Source organism: Bufo gargarizans, chromosome 9 (genome assembly GCF_014858855.1).
Source record: "Bufo gargarizans isolate SCDJY-AF-19 chromosome 9, ASM1485885v1, whole genome shotgun sequence".
In the NCBI taxonomy this organism is placed as follows: Eukaryota; Metazoa; Chordata; class Amphibia; order Anura; family Bufonidae; genus Bufo; species Bufo gargarizans.
In genome coordinates this window covers 441,191-462,855 of record NC_058088.1, presented here as the reverse complement: position 1 = coordinate 462,855, position 21,665 = coordinate 441,191, and the positions used below count along the sequence as shown (strand labels likewise).

At 46.9% G+C, this 21,665-nt stretch overlaps 1 protein-coding gene across 2 annotated transcripts in view; it reads left to right on the top strand.

Moving 5' to 3' along the window:
• The window catches only part of LOC122946193 (cytochrome P450 2C16-like), a 72,906-nt gene that overhangs the window by 27,438 nt on the left and 23,803 nt on the right, over positions 1-21,665 (top strand). For both annotated transcript variants that reach the window (XM_044305630.1, XM_044305629.1), the window contains exons 2-3: positions 20,064-20,229; positions 20,879-21,028. In XM_044305630.1, coding sequence (XP_044161565.1) covers positions 20,064-20,229; positions 20,879-21,028 — 316 coding nt within the window. The remainder of the gene's footprint in view (positions 1-20,063; positions 20,230-20,878; positions 21,029-21,665) is intronic.

Genomic DNA, 21,665 nt, shown 5'->3' with positions numbered 1-21,665 from the left:
CCACACCAGGTCGCTGTATGCCGGAACCTCCGCCCCTGTTCCATCCGCGAGTGGCATGTTCTGAAAGAAGATATCGATGTTAAACCTGGATAGCGCATCAGCAGCCGTATTCTTGGAACCCTGAATGTGCGAGCACTCGAAGCAAAAGTTGTGTACCATGGACAACCACACCAGCCTACGCATAAGGGACATGATCTTTGGGGATTTGGCTCTGCCATTGCGGACAATGTCGACCAGGTCCTGACTATCGGTAATGAATAGAACCCTCGAATTTGCCCAAACGTGACCCCATACATGAGCTGCTGCCACTACTGGATACATCTCCAACAAGGGAGAAGACCGAAGGGCATGCACGTCCAGCATAATCTGGGACGGCCAGGCCCCGGCTAGCCAGTGATTACCAAATATGGCCGCAAAGCCCTTGGATGCAGCCGCGTCAGAATAAACCGTGGGCGAGGACGGGTCCAGGGGGGGAATAAATAACCTGATGCCGTTCCATGAGGACATGAACGTGCTCCACATGGACAGGTCTGCCATGGCTTGTTGGTCCAACCGGACAACACTGTCCTGTTCCGGGGCTGATGGTAGGAGCAACAAGAGCCGAGACACAAAGGTGCGCCCCTGGGGCATGACCCTCATGGCAAAGTTCAGCCGGCCCAGCAATGATTGGAGACTTGATTTGGTCAGGAAGCAGGATCTTGCCGCCTCCTGGATGGCCAACCGGATCTGTTGCAATTTTTCCTCAGGGAGCCTTGCTTCCAACTTCACTGAATCCAGAATGACCCCCAGGAAGGTGATTGTTGAGGAAGGACCGACAGTCTTCCCTGCGGCGACCGGAACCTGCAGCGCCAAAAACAACTCCAGCAGGGAGGATAACCCGGAGGGCTGACAGGAGGGGTATTCCACCAGCAGGAAATCATCCAAGTAGTGGATACACATAGGAGCCTGGCCATGCTCCACCAGGATCCAGTGCAGGGCCTGGGCCAGCCGGTCAAAAAGCCAAGGACTGCTTTTCGAGCCAAACGTAAGACGATTGGCAAAGTAGTATTTGCCTGCCCATTTGATGCCATAATATTGCCACAGTTGTGGGAGGATCGGGAGCAACTTGAAGGCATCAGCAATATCAGTTTTTGACAACCAGGCCCCCCTGCCGGCTTTGAGGATGAACTGAATGGCCTCATCGATAGAGGAGTATGTCATGCTGAACTCTTCTGAAGGTATGAGAGAGTTGATACTAGGGATATGCGAGGAATGAGGAGCCGAGAGATCGTAGATTAGCCTCTTTTTATTTGAGCCTTTCTTGGCCACCACTCCAATCGGGTTGACCCTCCATACTTCAAAAGGGATCGAGTCGAATGGGCCGATGATGAACCCTTTATCCAACTCCAGGGATAACGCCGCTTGCACCGCCTCAGGATTTTGTCTGGCAGAGAGAAGGTTCTCACATTCCCAATTTGCATGTGGCAGGGCCACCAATCCCGTGTGGAACCCTAGAGACAGTCCAGAGATCAAATGACGCACGAACTGCCGATCGTCATGACCTTCCAGGAGCACCTCCAGGAGCTCCACATTGACGTCGGTCAGTCATGCTTGCTTGGCAGTTTTCTTGGGACAGGTGGACCTGGGATGTGCCCGAAAGCAGATCGTGCATACGTGCAGGGCCCTGCACCCACTGAACATGCAATGACCGAAGTTGAAATTATTGCATATCTGGCTCTTGCCCAGATATACAATAGGCCTGCCAAATTTGTCCATGAGGGCCGGGCCCCTGGGAACACCCGATGTTCCCGGCAGGGCTCTGTCCGGACGCGCTGACGCCTCGTTGGGGCACCATTCTGTCGCATGAAAAATCGACTGACATGCGCCACAAGTGGGGGCTCGGAGACCAGCAAAATGCCTGCAGAAAAGCTCCATATCCAGCACAGCCCAATTGGTCATGAACTGGAACTGTGCTAGGGAGGCTGCGGCCTTTGCCGCGAAGGACCGGTGGTAGTCATAAAACGCCGAGCCCCCATACTTGTGACCCAAATCAGTGACTTGGTATAAATAGGCGTCGAGCTCCTCCCTCCTACTCGGCTGCGCCGAGCAGATGACGTCTCGGAACAAGCTGAATGCAAGAACAAATTCTGGTATGGATAATTTGCGGTTCAACCTGGCATCTTTGGACCTCATGACCACAGACACTTCCCCGCAATCAATTGTTCTGTGCTCGTTGGCATCGTGTGATGCTATGAGGATAGATGCCAGGTTCACCTCTTTGCCCGCCAGTATGTCTTTCCTAATGTTCTCGGCCACAAAGTGAGCTGGGACAATGGCCGGCGGGTTAGAGGACATACCTGAGGAACCCGCCACTGGCCCCGATACCGCAGTCACGGGTGCCACCGCCTGTGAAGTGGAGGCGGCCCTGGACTCCAGCTCCATGACCCTGTGCTGGATGTCCGCTACTGAGGTCGCCAGACTCCCCATCGTGGCATTTAACTGGGCCAGAGATGCCTGTATGGTAGGCACTGCCAGCTGCTCACTGGGTGAAACCGGGCTAGACACCAGTAGCCTGTAAAGTTCGGCTTTCCTGGCCGAAGCCGGGTGACTGATGCCCCTTCTATTTAGCTCTGCCACGAGCTTCGGAATGGTCCAGCTCCTTAGGGATCCATGACCTGCCAGACTGGAAACCACGGACCCGGAGATGGACGAGGCGTCATCGATGTCTGAAGCCTGGGACATGTTGACCGTGTTGTGATAAAGCCCTGGATATCACCTGAGGACAAAACCCTTGTTACTCGTGTGAATACCAGGCGTGCCTAGAACATCTCGGTGGTCCGCCCCTTTAATACCCCTACCAGTGCGACTGCCCCTGGACTAAGGCCGGCCTAACGGACCAGAATTGCTACTTACCTGGTTATGGAATTTGATGACAAAAAGGGGGTACCGAAACCGTACTGGAGGCTCGTACCACTGACCGAGGTGGAGGCCTTTTTTTTAAAGGAAGCCGAAGGCACTGAGACCCCAACGTGCTGCCGTAAAAATAAAGCAAATATGAAAACCAAATGTGCCGGTACATTACCAACCTGGTTGCGACCGGCTGTACCATCTACCTCTGAGGGAACACACAAAACAACAACATGGCCTTTTTTTTTTTTTTTTTTTTTTTTTTTTTTTTAAAGGCTGCAGACTGAAGTGCCGTCAACCAGTTAAGCAGGCCGCTAAGGGAGGATGCGAGCCCACCCTGGCGAAAAGACCCTGTGGATGTGCTAGACAGGACACCATGCCACCGAGGTGGCTGACGTGACATTGTCTGAACGCTTCAGACAGACGTGCAACGAGACGAGGCAGACAACCTGGACGTACCAGGCATGACCACGTGCCACCGGGGTAGCGGACGTACATTTGACCAACGTTTAAAAGCACCCGTGCCACAGGAGACAAATAAGACAACCTGGACGTTCCAGGCAGGACCACGAGCCACCGGTGTGGCAGACATACTTTGCCTGAACGTTTCAAGCAGACATGTAACAAGAGACGAGTATGGATCCTGGACGTTCCAGGCGGGCCCCCGCTGTCCCGGAGTGATCACCACAATAACACTTGAACGCTTCAAGCGGACGTACCACATAAGATGACAGACACCCTGGAGCTCCAGGCAGGACATGGAGTGGAGGACGTATTACTGCCCGACTGCCACCAGCAGACGTACCATGATAACCAAGTAACCAGCCTGGGCTCCAAGCAGGACCACATGCCACTGGAGTGGCGGACGCACCGATGCCTGAACGTTTCAAGCAGATGACCACGATTAACAAGGTGACAACGTGGGGTCCCAGGCAGGACCACATGCCACCGGCGTAGCGGACGCAACGATGCCTGAACGTTTCAAGCTGACGCACCACAATAAACAGGTGACCCACAATGAACGACGAGACACCCTGGAGGTTCAGGCATGACACGGATTAGAGGACGTACCATAGCCTGAACGCTTCAGGCAGACGTACCACAATAAACAGAGCGACAACCTGGGGTTCCAGGCTGGACCCCATGCCACCGGAGTGGCGGACGCAAGGATGCCTGAACGTTTCAAGCTGACGCACCACAATGAACATGCGACTTACAATGAACAAGTGACACCCTGGAGTTCCCTGCCACTAGTAGAAAAGCAACATTTCAAGCAGACGAGCAACAAGAGAGACGGGTATGACAACCTGGACATGCCAAGAGGGCCCAAATGTCACTGGTGCGGCGGACATCACATATGGGAGACGTGTGAACGTGCCTGCGGCCAAACCCCCGTGACATGTACCATACCCGTGTAGCAATCATGACGTACCACCTACTGCAAGTAAGGAATCCTTGGAATGGCGTGGAGCGTCAGATAACCGACCAGAATCAGATACTGGTTGTGACTGTGGAGCGTCGGATAACGAGCCGGGAGAACCCACTGCAACATGACGCATGACAACCAGTTAAATGCACAAAAATTTTTTTTTTTTTATTATTTTTTTTTTTTTTTACTGCAGGGCCTTCCCGCTGGAGCCATAGGCCCGCCAGAACGCAGGCAACTGCTGCTCCAGCCCGGAGAGCCCCCAGCGACACAGACCGGCTGCCTAACAGCCATCAATACATCAACATGCATGAATATATATATGAGCGTGGGATAACACAATGGAACACGCTGTAACTTCAGAACCCGGGGTGATGCATGGGGACCACCGCCACTTCTCAGGTGAACCAGTTGCGTGCCTGATGCTGTGCACGAAAACCAACAGCCTAACCATATTCAACAGTATACATTTTTACAATATTTGGGCTCATGCTTTATTGGCCCGGGAAACACGTTCCGTGTGTCTGCCAGATCTCCTGTGCAGACCGTATCTTCCCTGAACTGAACTGCCTGTATCACAGTGGTTTATGATGCAGTCAGTTCATATGTGATTGCGGATCTCTTGTACCGAACCGCGACCATCGTCGTGTGCATGAGCCCTTAATAACATCTTAACTTACACCTGCCATTTCCCAAACACCACTTGGGGGCATCCAAGTTTAGATTGCACAGTACAATGTGCAGCACAATCCCTTCTTACCTTACTCAGTAATACAGTAGCTATATTATAAATCATATTTTAAGATGGGAACCACATGATGAGCAGTAAACACATGATACATCTGTTTTCCAACCACAGAAAGACCCAGCTATGGCCCAGCACGCACGCCCGTAATTGATCACACGCCCCCGGCCGGCTCGTCACGAGGAAGGCCGCAGCGCCTCCGTCCCCCCCCCACCCCCAGCGTGCCCGCGTTATCCCTCGTGCAGCGAGGTCCCGATCAGACGTGCGCCGCCCCTGGCCCGAGGTAAGGACCCGGCCGGACCCGGGTACCTTGCTTACCTGAGCCACCGTACCGAGCCGAGGCAGGTCCCATACTCACCCAGACCGAGGCTTGCGGGAACGGGACGTGCAGGAGCCAGACGAAAACCGGAAGTACCAGGTACCTGGCTGCACGTCCCGTCCCTCTGCACTCCTCCTCCTCAAATAGCCAGGAGGCGGGGCCTATGCCCCTCCCACAAATACAGGCTGCACGGCAGCCTTAACTACATATATGCTCACCTAAAGAATTATTAGGAACACCTGTTCTTTTTCTCATTAATGCAATTATCTAGTCAACCAATCACATGGCAGTTGCTTCAATGCATGTAGGGTTGTGGTCATGGTCAAGACAATCTCCTGAACTCCAAACTGATGTCAGAATGGGAAAGAAAGGTGATTTAAGCAATTTTGAGTGTGGCATGGTTGTTGGTGCCGGTCTGAGTATTTCATAATCTGCTCAGTTACTGGGATTTTCACGCACAACCATTTCTAGGGTTTACAAAGAATGGTGTGAAAAGGGAAAAACATCCAGTATGCGGCAGTCCTGTGGGCGAAAATGCCTTGTTGATGCTAGAGGTCAGAGGAGAATGGGCCGACTGATTTAAGCTGATAGAAGAGCAACGTTGACTAAAATAACCACTCGTTACAACCGAGGTATGCAGCAAAGCATTTGTGGAGCCACAACACGCACAACCTTGAGGTGGATGGGCTACAACAGCAGAAGACCCCACCGGGTACCACTCATCTCCACTACAAATAGGAAAAAAAGAGGCTACAATTTGCACGAGCTCACCAAAATTGGATTGTTGAAGACTGGAAAAATGTTGCCTGGTCTGATGAGTCTCGATTTCTGTTGAGACATTCAAATGGTAGAGTCCAAATTTGGCGTAAACAGAATGAGAACATGTATCCATCATGCCTTGTTACCACTGTGCAGGCTGGTGGTGGTGGTGTAATGGTGTGGGGGATGTTTTCTGGGCACGCTTTAGGCCCCTTAGTGCCAAATGGCCATTGTTTAAATGCCACGGGCTACCTGAGCATTGTTTCTGACCATGTCCATCCCTTCATGACCACCATGTAACCATCCTCTGATGGCTACTTCCAGCAGGATAATGCACCATGTCACAAAGCTCGAATCATTTCAAATTGGTTTCTTGAACATGACAATGAGTTCACTGTACTAAAATGGCCCCACAGTCACCAGATCTCCACCCAATAGAGCATCTTTGGGATGTGGTGCAACGGGAGCTTCGTGCCCTGGATGTGCATCCCTCAAATCTCCATCAACTGCAAGATGCTATCCTATCAATATGGGCCAACATTTCTAAAGAATGCTATCAGCACCTTGTTGAATCAATGCCACGTAGAATTAAGGCAGTTCTGAAGGCAAAAGGGGGTCCAACACCGTATTAGTATGGTGTTCCTAATAATTCTTTAGGTGTCCCATAGAGGGACGATCATTAATTCATTGCTGCTGGGAATGGAATACTGTCCGGTTTGTAGTTCCTGTGTAATAGAGGAATAGTAAAAAAGGACTAGTAAAAGTATAGTAAAACTAGGGTGTGGGGTGGGTAGGTTAGTAATTGACATATTCTAGGTATTCATAGAGTCCGAACGGGGTTAGGGTGTTCAATTTGTAGATCCAGAACATCTCCTTGCGGCACAATGTCTGGTTAGAGTCAGGGACCCACTCCAAAGGGATAACACGTAGTGAGGTGGGGTCACCGTCATGACAATTGGAAAAGTGACGGGATACGCTATGAGTGACTATTCTACGAGAGATGTTGGATCGGTGGTCATTCATACGTTCTCGTAGTGATTGGGTAGTACGCCCTATGTAGTAGATGTTACAGGAAGAGTAGAGATGGTGCGGCCAATGATTGGGTCCTTGAGTAATATTGGCCAATGTTTTGTGAGCATTTTTCTAATAGTGGTATGTTGGATGTTGTAGCGGGTAATTAGATTTAGTGGGAAATTGGGTTTAATCCCCCATATTTGATGTCCCGTTCTGTTGTTAGAATTCTTTTATTTTTTTTGAATCTGTGACTAGTTTTTTTGGGATAGCCTTTTTCATAAAATCTCTTTCCTAAGAACTCTAGTTGTTCGATTAATGTTTCCTTGTCTGAGCAGTTTCTTTGTAGTCTGCATATTTGGCTGTAGGGGATGTTATTGTTCCAGCGGGAATGGTGACAGCTCTTATAGTCCAAATAACTATTTGTGTCTACTTGTTTAAAATGTAAAAAAATAACAATCAAAGGGAACCCGCGCTGCATTACTTAGCTAAAACAAAATGTAATATAGGATACACTGAATAACACTCCAAGGAGTGTGCCGCTGCAGGTCTATAATAGGGAATAAATTGCCTAAACCCTAAAGAGAGTGAGTCAAGTAAAAAAACTGTGTAATGAATAGACCGCACTGACTGTCCAGTGTTTAATCGTAATTAGTAATAAATATCACAATACGTGGCACAAAAGGTGGTATCCGCTGCTGTGTCCACCGTAACTAATTAAAGTAGTGTCCACAGTTACTGCCAGTAGGTTATCCCAATTTCAATTTCTATAGATAAAAAGGAGTACCAGTATATGTATATATACAGGGAGTGCAGAATTATTAGGCAAGTTGTATTTTTGAGGATTAATTTTATTATTGAACAACAACCATGTTCTCAATGAACCCAAAAAACTCATTAATATCAAAGCTGAATATTTTTGGAAGTAGTTTTTAGTTTTAGCTATTTTAGGGGGATATCTGTGTGTGCAGGTGACTATTACTGTGCATAATTATTAGGCAACTTAACAAAAAACTAATATATACCCATTTCAATTATTTATTTTTACCAGTGAAACCAATATAACATCTCAACATTCACAAATATACATTTCTGACATTCAAAAACAAAACAAAAACAAATCAGTGACCAATATAGCCACCTTTCTTTGCAAGGACACTCAAAAGCCTGCCATCCATGGATTCTGTCAGTGTTTTGATCTGTTCACCATCAACATTGCGTGCATCAGCAACCACAGCCTCCCAGACACTGTTCAGAGAGGTGTACTGTTTTCCCTCCTTGTAAATCTCACATTTGATGATGGACAACAGGTTCTCAATGGGGTTCAGATCAGGTGAACAAGGAGGCCATGTCATTAGACTTTCTACTTTTATACCCTTTCTTGCCAGCCACGCTGTGGAGTACTTGGACGCGTGTGATTGAGCATTGTCCTGCATGAAAATCATGTTTTTCTTGAAGGATGCAGACTTCTTCCTGTACCACTGCTTGAAGAAGGTGTCTTCCAGAAACTGGCAGTAGGACTGGGAGTTGAGCTTTACTCCATCCTCAACCCGAAAAGGCCCCACAAGCTCATCTTTGATGATACCAGCCCAAACCAGTACTCCACCTCCACCTTGCTGGCGTCTGAGTCGGACTGGAGCTCTCTGCCCTTTACCAATCCAGCCACGGGCCCAACCATCTGGCCCATCAAGACTCACTCTCATTTCATCAGTCCATAAAACCTTATAAAAATCAGTCTTGAGATATTTCTTGGCCCAGTCTTGACGTTTCAGCTTGTGTGTCTTGTTCAGTGGTGGTCGTCTTTCAGCCTTTCTTACCTTGGCCATGTCTCTGAGTATTGCACACCTTGTGCTTTTGGGCACTCCAGTGATGTTGCAGCTCTGAAATATGGCCAAACTGGTGGCAAGTGGCATCTTGGCAGCTGCACGCTTGACTTTTCTCAGTTCATGGGCAGTTATTTTGCGCCTTGGTTTTTCCACACGCTTCTTGCGACCCTGTTGACTATTTTGAATGAAACGCTTGATTGTTCGATGATCACGCTTCAGAAGCTTTGCAATTTTAAGAGTGCTGCATCCCTCTGCAAGATATCTCACTATTTTTGACTTTTCTGAGCCTGTCAAGTCCTTCTTTTGACCCATTTTGCCAAAGGAAAGGAAGTTGCCTAATAATTATGCACACCTGATATAGGGTGTTGATGTCATTAGACCACACCCCTTCTCATTACAGAGATGCACATCACCTAATATGCTTAATTGGTAGTAGGCTTTTGAGCCTATACAGCTTGGAGTAAGACAACATGCATAAAGAAGATGATGTGGTCAAAATACTCATTTGCCTAATAATTCTGCACTCCCTGTATAGTCACTTGCCTATATTGCGCTGGCTTTCAGACTCCTTCCTGATCTTCCTGGTGCTTGTGTTGGAGGGTGGTTGTATCTTCAGGTTTCCTCTTGCAAACGCGTGCGGTCCCGGCCGGTGACTCGTGCACGTGAGGGAAACCCAGGCTGATGATCCACGAGGATGCTGCTTTTGTGTGACGTCACACAAATGATGGATGCTCTCTCGGACCAAAACACTACCAACGCATTTCGAAATTACCAAATTTCTTCATCAGGGATGAGTACTGGTTGTTCTCTCAGCGAGTAAATAGGCGTCCCCACATCAGTGTACCAGCACATACCAAATCTTCCATTTTAACATTTCTACTATTAGAGTGGATTGGAGGCTTCAAAGAAACCAAGTCTCAGAGGGGATGTATTATAAAGCATAAGATAATATACTGTACTGTAAATAAAGATGCAATTTCAGATAAATATAGATTCTGTTACCCCTATAATTATCATAATAGATTATTATATATATTTTTCAATGATTTTATAATCGTAGATACTATGGGAAAGCGAACAATTCAATCTCTTGATTGAGTCCCACTGGTGCGAGGGTGTTCAAATTGAAAATCCACTTAGTTTCGTTTCTGGACATTGCTCTAATGTAGTCTCCACCTCGTTGATCAGGATTAGGCTACTTTCACACTAGCGTTCAGAGCGGATCCGCTCATATAATGCAGACGGTGGCTCTGTTCAGAACGGATCCGTCTGCATTATATTGTTAAAAAATGTCTAAGTGTGAAAGTAGCCTGAACGGATCCGTCCAGACTTTTACATTGAAAGTCAATGGGGGACGGATCCGTTTGAAGATTGAGCCATAGTGTGTCATCTTCAAACGGATCCGTCCCCATTGACTTACATTGTAAGTCTGGACGGATCCGCACGCCTCCGCACGGCCAGGCGGACACCCGAACGCTGCAAGCAGCGTTCAGGTGTCCGCCTGCTGAGCGGAGCCCAAACGCTGCCAGACTGATGCATTCTGAGCGGATCCGCGTCCACTCAGAATGCATTGGTGCTGGACGGATGCGTTCGGGGACACTTGTGAGCCCCTTCAAGCGGAGCTCACAAGCGGAGCCCCGAACGCAAGTGTGAAAGTAGCCTTAATGTGTTCCAACGCACCAAACGTGGCGGGTGAACATATGCGATGTTCGGTTCGCCCCCTATACATCATCATTGAGCAATCTTTGACCCTGTACCTCACAGTCAGCAGACACATTCCAGCCAATCAGCAGCAGACCCTCCCTCCCAGACACTCCCACCTCCTGGACAGCATGCATTTTAGATTCATTTGGAATCTGCATTCGTAGTGAGAGGAGGGACAGTGCTGCTGCTGCTAATTTAATAGGGAAATCAATAGCTAGGGCATTGTTCTGTGTCCACAGACTCATCTGCTGTAAGGACAGCATCCTGACAGCACCCCAAAAAGCCCATTTTAGGGCTGGTACATCAGTCTGCTTTTTATATATATATATCTATATATTGCAGTTGCCTGCCCGTGTGTGAGAGGCTGCACCCACAGACTGTACTGTGTGCACACCACTCATATAGGGTGTCACAGTACCTTGCAGATACATTTTTTTAATTATTATTATTTTTTTAACTATAATCGCAGTTGCCAGACAGTGAGAGGCTGCAGCTCACAGACTGTACTGTGTGCACACCATTCATACAGGGTGTCACAATACCTTGCAGATAAAACTAAAGTAAAAAAAAAAATTCTCTGTAATAAATATAATCGCAGTTGCAAGCCAGTGAGTGTCTGGCCCACAGACTGTACTGTGGCCACTGGCCAGGCCATCACTCATACCGTTACAGGGTGTCACAATGCCTTGCAGATAAAACTAAAGTAAATACATTTTTTCTCTGTAATAAATATAATCGCAGTTGCAAGCCAGTGAGTGTCTGGCCCACACAGACTGTACTGTGGCCACTGGCGGTTGTTTGCGGTGCATTAAAAGGGGAGTTTGGTCTGTCAATGTCTGTGAAGCGGGTGTAACCCTTACACTACCTGATCGATACCTGATCGTATACACACACTGGATGTTTTAAACCACGTTGTTCAAAAAAATGTAGGATTGTTAGGTGATTTATGCCCTTTATGGATTAAAACCCAACTCTGCCTCAACTATGTAATTTTCCATGGGCGTTTTGCCATGGATCCCCCTCCGGCATGCCACAGTCCAGGTGTTAGTCCTCTTGAAACAACTTTTCCATCACTACTGTGGCTAGAAAGAGTCCCTGTGGGTTTTAAAATTTGCCTGCCTATTGAAGTCTTTGGCGGTTCACCCGGTTCGCGCACATTTGCGGAAATCTGCGTTCGACGTTCGCGAACAGAAAATTTTATGTTCGCGACTTCTCTACTCTTCTTTGTTCTTGTTGGGGTGGAATCTTCACTGGGGTCCTTCGCGGCACCTTCACGTCTCCAATGGGCTGACGGGACATGTTGCTCTTTTGCAAACTACAACCCCTGACCATCAAGTTTAACGTCGGCTCAAACTCCGCCTGCTCTGGGCACTCTCTGGACACATGACCGTACTGCCGACAAGCCCAACAGCAAGGCCCTCTCTCCTGGGTCATCTGGGTGAAGAAGCTCGAGGTGTTGGGGATATTTCCGGAGACCGGAGTGGTGATCCTGCCTTCATCTGGGACACTTCCAACTGAAGTTCTTTCAATTCTGTCTGCAGGGCTTGGACTAGATGCTTTAAAGATTTGAATTCTTCAGACCCTGGCCGATCCCTTGTAGCGTTAGTGCTTCTCACTACTCTTTCCGCCACAGGTATGTGCTCTTCCTCCCTCTCAACGACAGCTTGGTAGACACTGTAGAATGTCATGTCGGCCGCCGTCCGGCTCATCTCTTGCAGCTTGTCCTGTAGGAACTTGTTGGAGAGCCCCACTATGAACTGGTCTCTTAGTAGCCAGTCCACCTCCCTGAAGGCTCCCATGGCCTCTGGGCCCTGCCGCTGTATCTCATTGAGCCTCTTCTGTAGGGCATTGGAGTACTGCATCAGGGTCTCACCCTCTTGCTGTCGTCGGTCGAAGAAGTGAGCCTGCAACTGCACTACTTTGGCATGCCCCTCTGCACTCTCTCTAGCAGGGAGAATATCTTCTCTAGAGTGTCTCTCTCTGGTTTGGGCCTCACCATCACAGTACATTTGACGTCACCCTCCAGAGCCCCCAATGCAACTCTGGCTCGCAGCTCGGGGGTCAAGTTACACATTTTAACCGCACTTCGCACCCTCTCAGTCCAGTCCTGTAACGTCATGTTTTTACTGTTAAATTTTGGCAGATGATGCAACAGCGCCCCGACGGGGACGTATCCAACTAGGGCGGGCATAGCGTTGAGGGCAAACTGGCCTTGTACTGGCGCACCCAGAACTGGGTCCTGATCCGGTGCCACTGGCACCAGGCAAAGGTTTAGCAATGAACACAATCCCAAATATGGAGGCAAAGAAAATGAAGTTACATACACTCTGCTGAGAACCCCTGTGCTGCACAGCAAGATGCCCCTGGTGGATACCGAGGAAATTTGCTATAATTTACATACTGGCGGGCACACAAAAACGACCGCACCATATCTATTATTACCCTATCGACGGCATAAACGATTGAGCAAGTGCTTAGTACGGGGTTATCTGTGGTGCAGCACAGCAGCTTACAATCTTATCAACTCTAGAACACCTTCCCTCGCATAACTAGTCCAGGAACCCGTATCAGAGTATTGTTCCTGAGCAATACGCTGAACTGAATTGAAGTAGTGGGCCAGTTGTCAGCTCTCACTTGCGCAATGGCCCTTTTAGTTATGGAGTTCTTGGAGTAAACGTGGAAAACACTTTTTTGGCCTTATATAACACAGAGTCCCTATGTAACTAACAGGCCTAGTCACAGTCATTTAGGCGCCAACCTGCAATTTTGTGCGTGCACGCTTTTAATGTCCCGGGTCTTGTTCTGTATCCGATGATGTCTTTAAACTGAACCGCTCTGTTCCAAAGCTCCTAACAGATTTCTTAGAAACAATCCTTTAATTCCGAACAGGATCTCTATACGGGACAGTGATCAGTCCCTCTCTGCTGCAACTTTGGCCACTCCAGAACACCATTACACCTGGATCCGATTCTGTTCACACACAGTCCTTCTCTGTTCCTCTCAAGATGGAGACAGCAGCAGCTTCCTGGTTCTCCTCCAGACTGTGTGAATCAGTTTCCTCCTCCTATGAATATTTAAATACTTGCAATCTACTTAGCTGTGTGGGAAAACAGCGGCCTCTAGTGGTCAAAAATTCAGAATGACAGTTCTAATGAATCAATATGCAAGTATACAGTATTCAGACAATGCTGACTGTTTCTCCCTCTTACAGCAGGATGCTGTCCAAGTATGCCACCACCTGCTGGTTCAGGTTCTGCTCCAGCTGTAGCTGCTGGTAAGTAGTTACTTCACTAGGCGGGTTAAGAAACCTGCTCATCATCGACTCTAGACTTAAGCTGCTGCTGATTGAGCTGGTACTGCTCTTACCTCCCCACCCTGCCACAGCAGCCATGGCAGTGGAACTAGAGCGCAGAGGGCCCCCCAGCCAGATCTGTGAGAGGATGGATGATGGCACAGATAGGCAGCAGCCAACTGACTACATAGGCTGTCTCTGTAGTAGTTCAGTTTGTCTTCCCTCTCAGCAGGTGTAAAAAAGCCCCCATTTTGGACCGGTAGCGAGGGTCTAACATGGTGGAGAGACAGTAGTCATCCCTCTGCTGAATGTTGACAATTCGGCTGTTACTATGCGAGCAACTAAGCATGCATCGGCCATTTGCGCAAGTGACTCGGAGGTACTCCCTGCCTCCATCTCCACTGCATACCGCCACAGTGTTTCTCATCGCCCTGTAGCTCCTCTGGCTGCTCCTGTTCATCCTCTCCTGTCACCTGTGTAGAAAAACCACCTATTTCTCTACGCATTGCCTGTGCTTGAATGTCCTCCCCCTCCTCTAGTTCAGCCCCCTCAGGGCTCATGTGGCCGTGAGATGTAGTCGCCACATCTTCTATCCCCTGGCCAGCCAAATTTAGCAGCAACTCTTCCAGGACATGAATCAGTGGAATGAATTTGTTCATCCCATAGTTCCGGCGACTGACAAATAAAGTGGCCTCCTCAAAGAGGCCGTGCAAACAGCAGGTGTCAAGCATGAGCTGCCACTGGCTAACATCAAAGTTACAAAGGGGAATACCTCTGTCTGTCTGTATCATCAAGAAATTGTTTATGGCCTTTCTCTATTCATATAACCATTTCAACATATGGAGGATGGTATTCCAACGGTTGGAAATGTTCCATATCTGCCGATGTTGGGGGACGCCGTTTTGCCTTTGCAGCTCAATAAGGGTGTGCTTTGTGGTGTATGAGTGGCTGAAGTGCATGAAAAGTTTCTTGGCGATTTTTAGGAACTCTTGCAGATGGGGTGAAAACTTTAGGAATAGCTTTACAACCAGATGGAACACATGCACCATGCAGGGCGCATGTCTCAGCCCTCCTTGACACAGCACTGACACCATGTTCTTCCTGTTGTCAGTCACCATGGTTCAGATTTTGAGTTGTCAAGGAGAAAGCCAGGATTCGATTTCTTGATGAAAGCCGTGGAGCAGTTCCTCCCCTGTGTGACGTTGTTCGCACATTAGGTATGGTGGAGCTCTGTGAATTGTCCCTGCAGTGGAGGCTGAGGACACGGTACACTTTAGCAGACACCGACAGGCTCAAGGATTGGCCCACCTTCTGCTCTACATATGTGTGCAGGGCTGGTACTGCCTTTTTTTCAAAGAAATGATGGCTTGGGACTCTCCACCTTGGCTCGGCACAAGCCATCAGTTCTCTGAAAGGTGCAGAGTCAACCACTTCGAAAGAGAGGGACTGCAGCACCAGCAACTTGGCCAGGAGCACGTTCAGCTTCTGTGCTGTTGGATGAGTGCACGCATACTGTTGTCTCTTGGCAATCGCTTTAGTGATTGATCGCTGACAAAATGACCTATGAGGAGAAAGAGTAAGAGGAGCAGGAGCAACAGGACCAGTAAATGATGGGAAGGACAGACAGCTCTTTTTGGCTGAGGTGGTGGAGCCTTGACTGCATGAAATTGCGTGCGTGCCACTGGGTGATGAAGTGGTTGCTGCAGCAGGCTGGACCACCAAATCGGAACAACGGTTCGCCCAGGCCACTTTATGGTGACGGTGCATGTGTTGATGCAGGGCCGTGGTGCCAACATTGGCATCCTGTCAATGCTTCGCCTTCTGACCACAAATTCGGCAAATGACCATGTTCACCTCCTCCGGCGGCTTAGCAAAAAACTGACAGACCGCCAAGTATGCCATTTTACCCCCAACACTCTGCACTGACTGCCTGCTACTGCTGTCTCCATGAACCTCTGCACTTCTGCTTTTCGGACAGGTAGGCTCCTACGAAGTGGATGGTCTACCCCAGGCACGTTTGGCTCCCGACCTCCCACTGCTGCCACCTTGCTGACTCAGAGCCACTCTACCAACTTCCTGGCTTAGCAGCTTCCTCATAAGCAAGCTGCCACCCTTTTCTCCTGATGATGATAAATCCCCTTCTTTACTCGGCTCCCAAGTGCGATCGGCTATATCATCATAATCCGCTATTGTCTGCACGTCACTGATGTCCCCCTCAATGGTCTCAGGTCCCGGAACCTGACAACTAGCAACACCAGCTCCCATGCGACTCTCATCATCTCTACTTGCGTCTACCAGAGGAAGCGGTGGATATCTCCTCTAGATCTTGGCTGGGCAGTAGCTGCTGACTGTCCTCTAGTAGCTCGTCCTCACTGAAAAGTGGACACGAGCCTATGGCATATAATAATTCTCCCGCTGAGGGAAGAGGCAGGTTCAGGACACAGGGCTTTCACCCGGGCCATGCAAACTAAGCGTCATGTCAGAGGAACCCACCGACTCTTGGCTGGGGGTATCTGATGTCACTTGCGATGAAGTTGCTGGTCAAGACACGACCGCAAGATGACACTGGAAGCTCAGGCTTTTTGCTGCGACTCCTGCTGCCACCCCTCTTCTTCTGTTGCTACTTCTGCCTGCGACGGAAACATTTTGGCCACTGCCCGCTCCCTTTGAAGGGCCTGTCACTTGTCTGTCTGACATACTGTATAATAAAATAATTAAATTAAAATAATACACCCCCAAAAAAGCTGTAGTACAATTTAACTTCACCGCAGAATGGCAATTAAGACGTATTTTTTTCCTATTAATACACCCCCCCAAAAAATGTATAACAATCTAAATTCACTGAAGAATAGCTAAAAGGACGTACGTTTATTTCCTCTTAATACACCCCATAAAGGGCTGTAGTACAATGCAACTTCAATGCAGAACGGCAATTAAGATGTATTTTTTTTCCCTATTAATACACCCAAAAAAATGTATAATAATCTAAATGCACGTCAGAATGGCTAATACGATGTATGTATATTTCCTTTTAATACACCCCGTAAATGGCTGTATCGCACAGCACTTGCATGCCAATAACAAGCAAGGTTTGCTGGAATTACTGAGCTATCATTTAGTGCAATTTGGATCCCATGTTAGTGCAGCAAGGTGTCATAGAATCGCTCCTATTACCCAGCCTGTACTCTCCCCTATTGGACCCTGTTCACCTTTTATAGTATAGATGATGCCTCCCTATCCTTTCCCTACACTATGAATAATCTTTCCCTGAACTTCAAAATCATTTTTTCAGCACAATAAAGTCTTTCCTACACTGTCCCTAGCACCTGTCACATCTCTCCCTGCACTAAATACAGTTGTGGCCAAAAGTTTTGATAATTACAAAAATATAGGAAATTGGAAAAGTTGCTGCTTAAGTTTTTATAATAGCAATTTGCATATACTCCAGAATGTTATGAAGAGTGATCAGATGAATTGCATAGTCCTTCTTTGACGTGAAAATTAACTTAATCCCCCAAAAACCTTTCCACTGCATTTCATTGCTGTCATTAAAGGACCTGCTGAGATCATTTCAGTAATCGTCTTGTTAACTCAGGTGAGAATGTTGACGAGCACAAGGCTGGAGATTATTATGTCAGGCTGATTGGGTTAAAATGGCAGACTTGACCTGTTAAAAGGAGGTTAATGCTTGAAATCATTGTTCTTCCATTGTTAACCATGGTGACCTGCAAAGAATCGCGTGCAGCTATCATTGCGTTGCATAAAAAAGGCTTCACAGGCAAGGATATTGTGGCTACTAAGATTGCACCTTAATTAACAATTTATAGGATCATCAAGAACTTCAAGGAAAGAGGTTCAATTCTTGTTAAGAAGGCTTCAGGGCGTCCAAGAAAGTCCAGCAAGCGCCAGGATCGTCTCCTAAAGAGGATTCAGCTGCGGGATCGAGTGCCACCAGTGCAGAGCTTGCTCAGGAATGGCAGCAGGCAGGTGTGAGTGCATCTGTGCGCACAGTGAGGCGAAGACTTTTGGAAGATGGCCTGGTGTCAAGAAGGGCAGCAAAGAAGCCACTTCTCTCCAAAAAGAACATCAGGGACAGATCGATCTTCTGCAGAAAATATGGCGAATGGACTACTGAGGAATGGGGCAAAGTCATATTCTCTGATGAAGCCTCTTTCCGATTGTTTGGGGCATCAGGAAAAAGGCTTGTCCAGAGAAGAAAAGGTGAGCGCTACCATCAGTCCTGTGTCATGCCAACAGTAAAGCATCCTGAGACCATTCATGTGTGGGGTTGCTTCTCATCCAAGGGAGTGGGCGCATTTACAATTTTGCCCCAAAACACAGCCATGAATAAAGAATAGTACCAAAACACCCTCCAACAGCAACTTCTTCCAACAATCCAACAACAGTTTGGTGAAGAACAATGCATTTTCCAGCACGATGGAGCACCGTGCCATAAGGCAAAAGTGATAACTAAGTGGCTCGGGGACTAAAACGTAGACATTTTGGGTCCATGGCCTGGAAAGTCCCCAGGACTTAATCCCATTGAGAACTTGTGGTCAATCCTCAAGAGGCGGGTGGACAAACAAAAACCCACTAATTCTGACAAACTCTAAGAAGTGATTATGAAAGAATGGGTTGCTATTAGTCAGGAATTGGCCCAGAAGTTGATTGAGAGCATGCCCAGTCGAATTGCAGAGGTCCTGAAAAAGAAGGGCCAACACTGCAAATACTGACTCTTTGCTTAAATGTCATGTAATTGTCGATAAAAGCCTTTGAAACGTATGAAGTGCGTGTAATTATATTTCACTACATCACAGAAACAACTGAAACAAAGATCTAAAAGCAGTTTAGCAGCAAACTTTGTGAAAACTAATATTTGTGTCATTTTTAAAACTTTTGGCCACGACTGTATGTAAAGGCGGTATCTCACAATAACACCTGCAGCAAAGGCTGCCAACTAATTTTTTTTTTTTGCCCAAACTGGTGTTTGACTGACTTCTTCATCCGTGGTGACCCGTCTTTTTTCTCTGCAGATTTTTATAATCTATCCCGGCTCAGTCAAAACTCTGTAGTGGATTTTAGTCCAGTAATGTCTGTTTTAACTCATTGTTTTTGGGACAAGTCATATTCAGATGATAGAGGAAATTGTCCAAGAATGAATGTGTTGCATCTCTTGGATGTGATCCCTCGTTCCCAGAATTATTTGCTCCATGTCCTAACATGTGCAGCAGCCATGTGATTCGTTACCACGAAGCGTAAGGAAATTCGGCTCAGTGAAAATTTCGTTTTGGTCATATCTAATCTACACCAGTAGTTGGTCCCGAGTAAAGTTTTTAAAATAAATTCGAAAAACTCTTTATCATGAACTGTTGTCTTTTTTTAAGGTTCTAGATTCTCTTCAGGCTGGCAGCCCAGGGGCATGTCTTTCGTACTGCAGCTCAGGGAGATGTCTTTTCTGCTACAGCTGAAGGAATGTGTCCTTTCTCAGGGAGCATGTATTTTCTGCTGTAAACCTCTCCCCATTACAGCTCATGAGATATATCATTTCTGCTGCATCTCTCTCTCTATCACAGCTCAGTGGTGTCTCCATTCTGCTGCAGCTCTCCCGCTATTACAGCTCAAGAAATGTGTCCTTTCTACAGCAACTCTTTCCCTATCACAGTTCAGAGGATATGTCCTTTCTGCTGCAGTCCCCTCCCTGTAACTGTTACAGCTTCTAACAGTAGATATGGCTGGTGACAATTTAAAGACGAAATTGGGAATGTGTGACCACCTTATTAGGTGGATGTGCATATAACTAAACAGATTAATCTAATGGAGAATATCTCACAACTGAAACTGATTTTAACGGAAAGTAAATGACAAAACTAACTCAGTTTTCATGCTAAATCATATTAATTAACATTTAATGGTAGCACAACCCGTTTTACAAAAGCTTTCTATTTTCTTCTGCTATTCCCATCACTTTAATCTTAGTTAATGTATACAGTATGACCATGATGCGTATGATATAAATGATCTATGTTGGACTGTTATTTCATAGTAGAATATAATAACATAATTGAGTCGACCTGTTTTGCTTACCTCCCTTCCAGCTTAGTGAAAAGTATGGACCGGTATACACTATCCACATAGGCATGGATCCTGTCGTGGTATTGTGCAGCTGTGATGCAGTGAAGGAAGCTCTCATTGAGAATTCGGAGGACTTTGGTGCCAGGGGACATATGCCACTTCTGGACAGGATAAGTTCTGGAGGCCATGGTAAGAACGAAGATTGTATTTTTACTATTATAATTTACTTAATAAACTATGGTGACTTGTTAACTCATCATACAGGAGAGTTGATTAAATATATATCAAATGTATTATTGCAAGCTGCCCTTATTCAAATTGGGGTGGCCATCTCCATCGCCACATAGCAGAAAAGGAAGAGAGAAAAATCAGTCCATCAGTACTCGAAGAAAAGCCCACAAGGCCCATTGGTGAAGTGCAGGACTTCATAGACAATAGTACTTCATAATAATTCTTTTTGAAGCAACTTTTTTCTATCCTCCACTTCAGGATTCAAGAGGAGTTTTTCCATCTTACATGATCATGCTATGTCCATTAAACATGCATAAATGAATGTCAGGTGGCAGTCCTACTGTACCTCCTACCTGAACCCCCAATTTTCACTATATCCAAGTACAGATTCAATGGAGTTCCATATAAATATATGGGAACTATGGAAAAATACAACCAAGCTAATCTCTACTGTTTAATTAGAGGCCAGAGATTGTAATAGAGAGATCAATATGACCACCTCTTCATTCATTCTCGGTATAGTAGAAATGTTTATACATGATGGAAATTTTTTGCTACCTTACAGCTTCCCCAATTGTCTTACCAGTCATTCTACATATTTTTTCAGGGGTAGTGGGCAGTAATGGAGAGCGCTGGAAACAGCTACGCCGCTTCTCTCTGATGACATTAAGAAACTTTGGGATGGGTAAAAGAAGCATTGAACAGAGAATTCAAGAAGAGGCCCAGTTCCTTACGGAAGAATTCAGAAAGAGCAATGGTAAGACCTAAAGAGAAAAAAACATTATTATTATTATTATTATAATATATTCTCAAAGGCTTCTTCTTATCTCGGTAGATGTTGTTGATGTTAATAATACAATAGTTGGGTATATAATAGCTGCAAACCAAGGGGATATGTGTTCTATACTCATACTGTAGGTGTTATTTTCACACTGGCTACTAAAGCAGGCACAGCTAACACTTGCTATCTTCTATATTTCACTTGTCAGCTTTGTGGCGTAGATAGAGACAGAATGAGCAAAGTCATCTCATTGTGCTGGTTTCACATCTGCGACACAGCTTTCTGGCAGGCTGTTCCGACAGAGAGCAGCCTGCCAGAGTTCTTCCGGACCTCGATGATAATATATTGATCCGTTGGAAATCTGACAGTTCTCCAGAAAATATGCCAGGATTCAGCTGGACAGAAATTGCTGCATGTATAATTTTTTTGTCCGGCTAATTCCCAGCACTTTCTGCTGGAACCGCCTGCTGGAGAGCCATCCTGCACATATAAAAAGTAGCCTTTAGGTACCTTAACACCAGGCAATTAAATTATTGTGAAATTGAGCAAAACTGACAGATTATCGACCAGTGTAAAAGCAATGAGTGACGTAAGAGCGACAACCGACAATCGG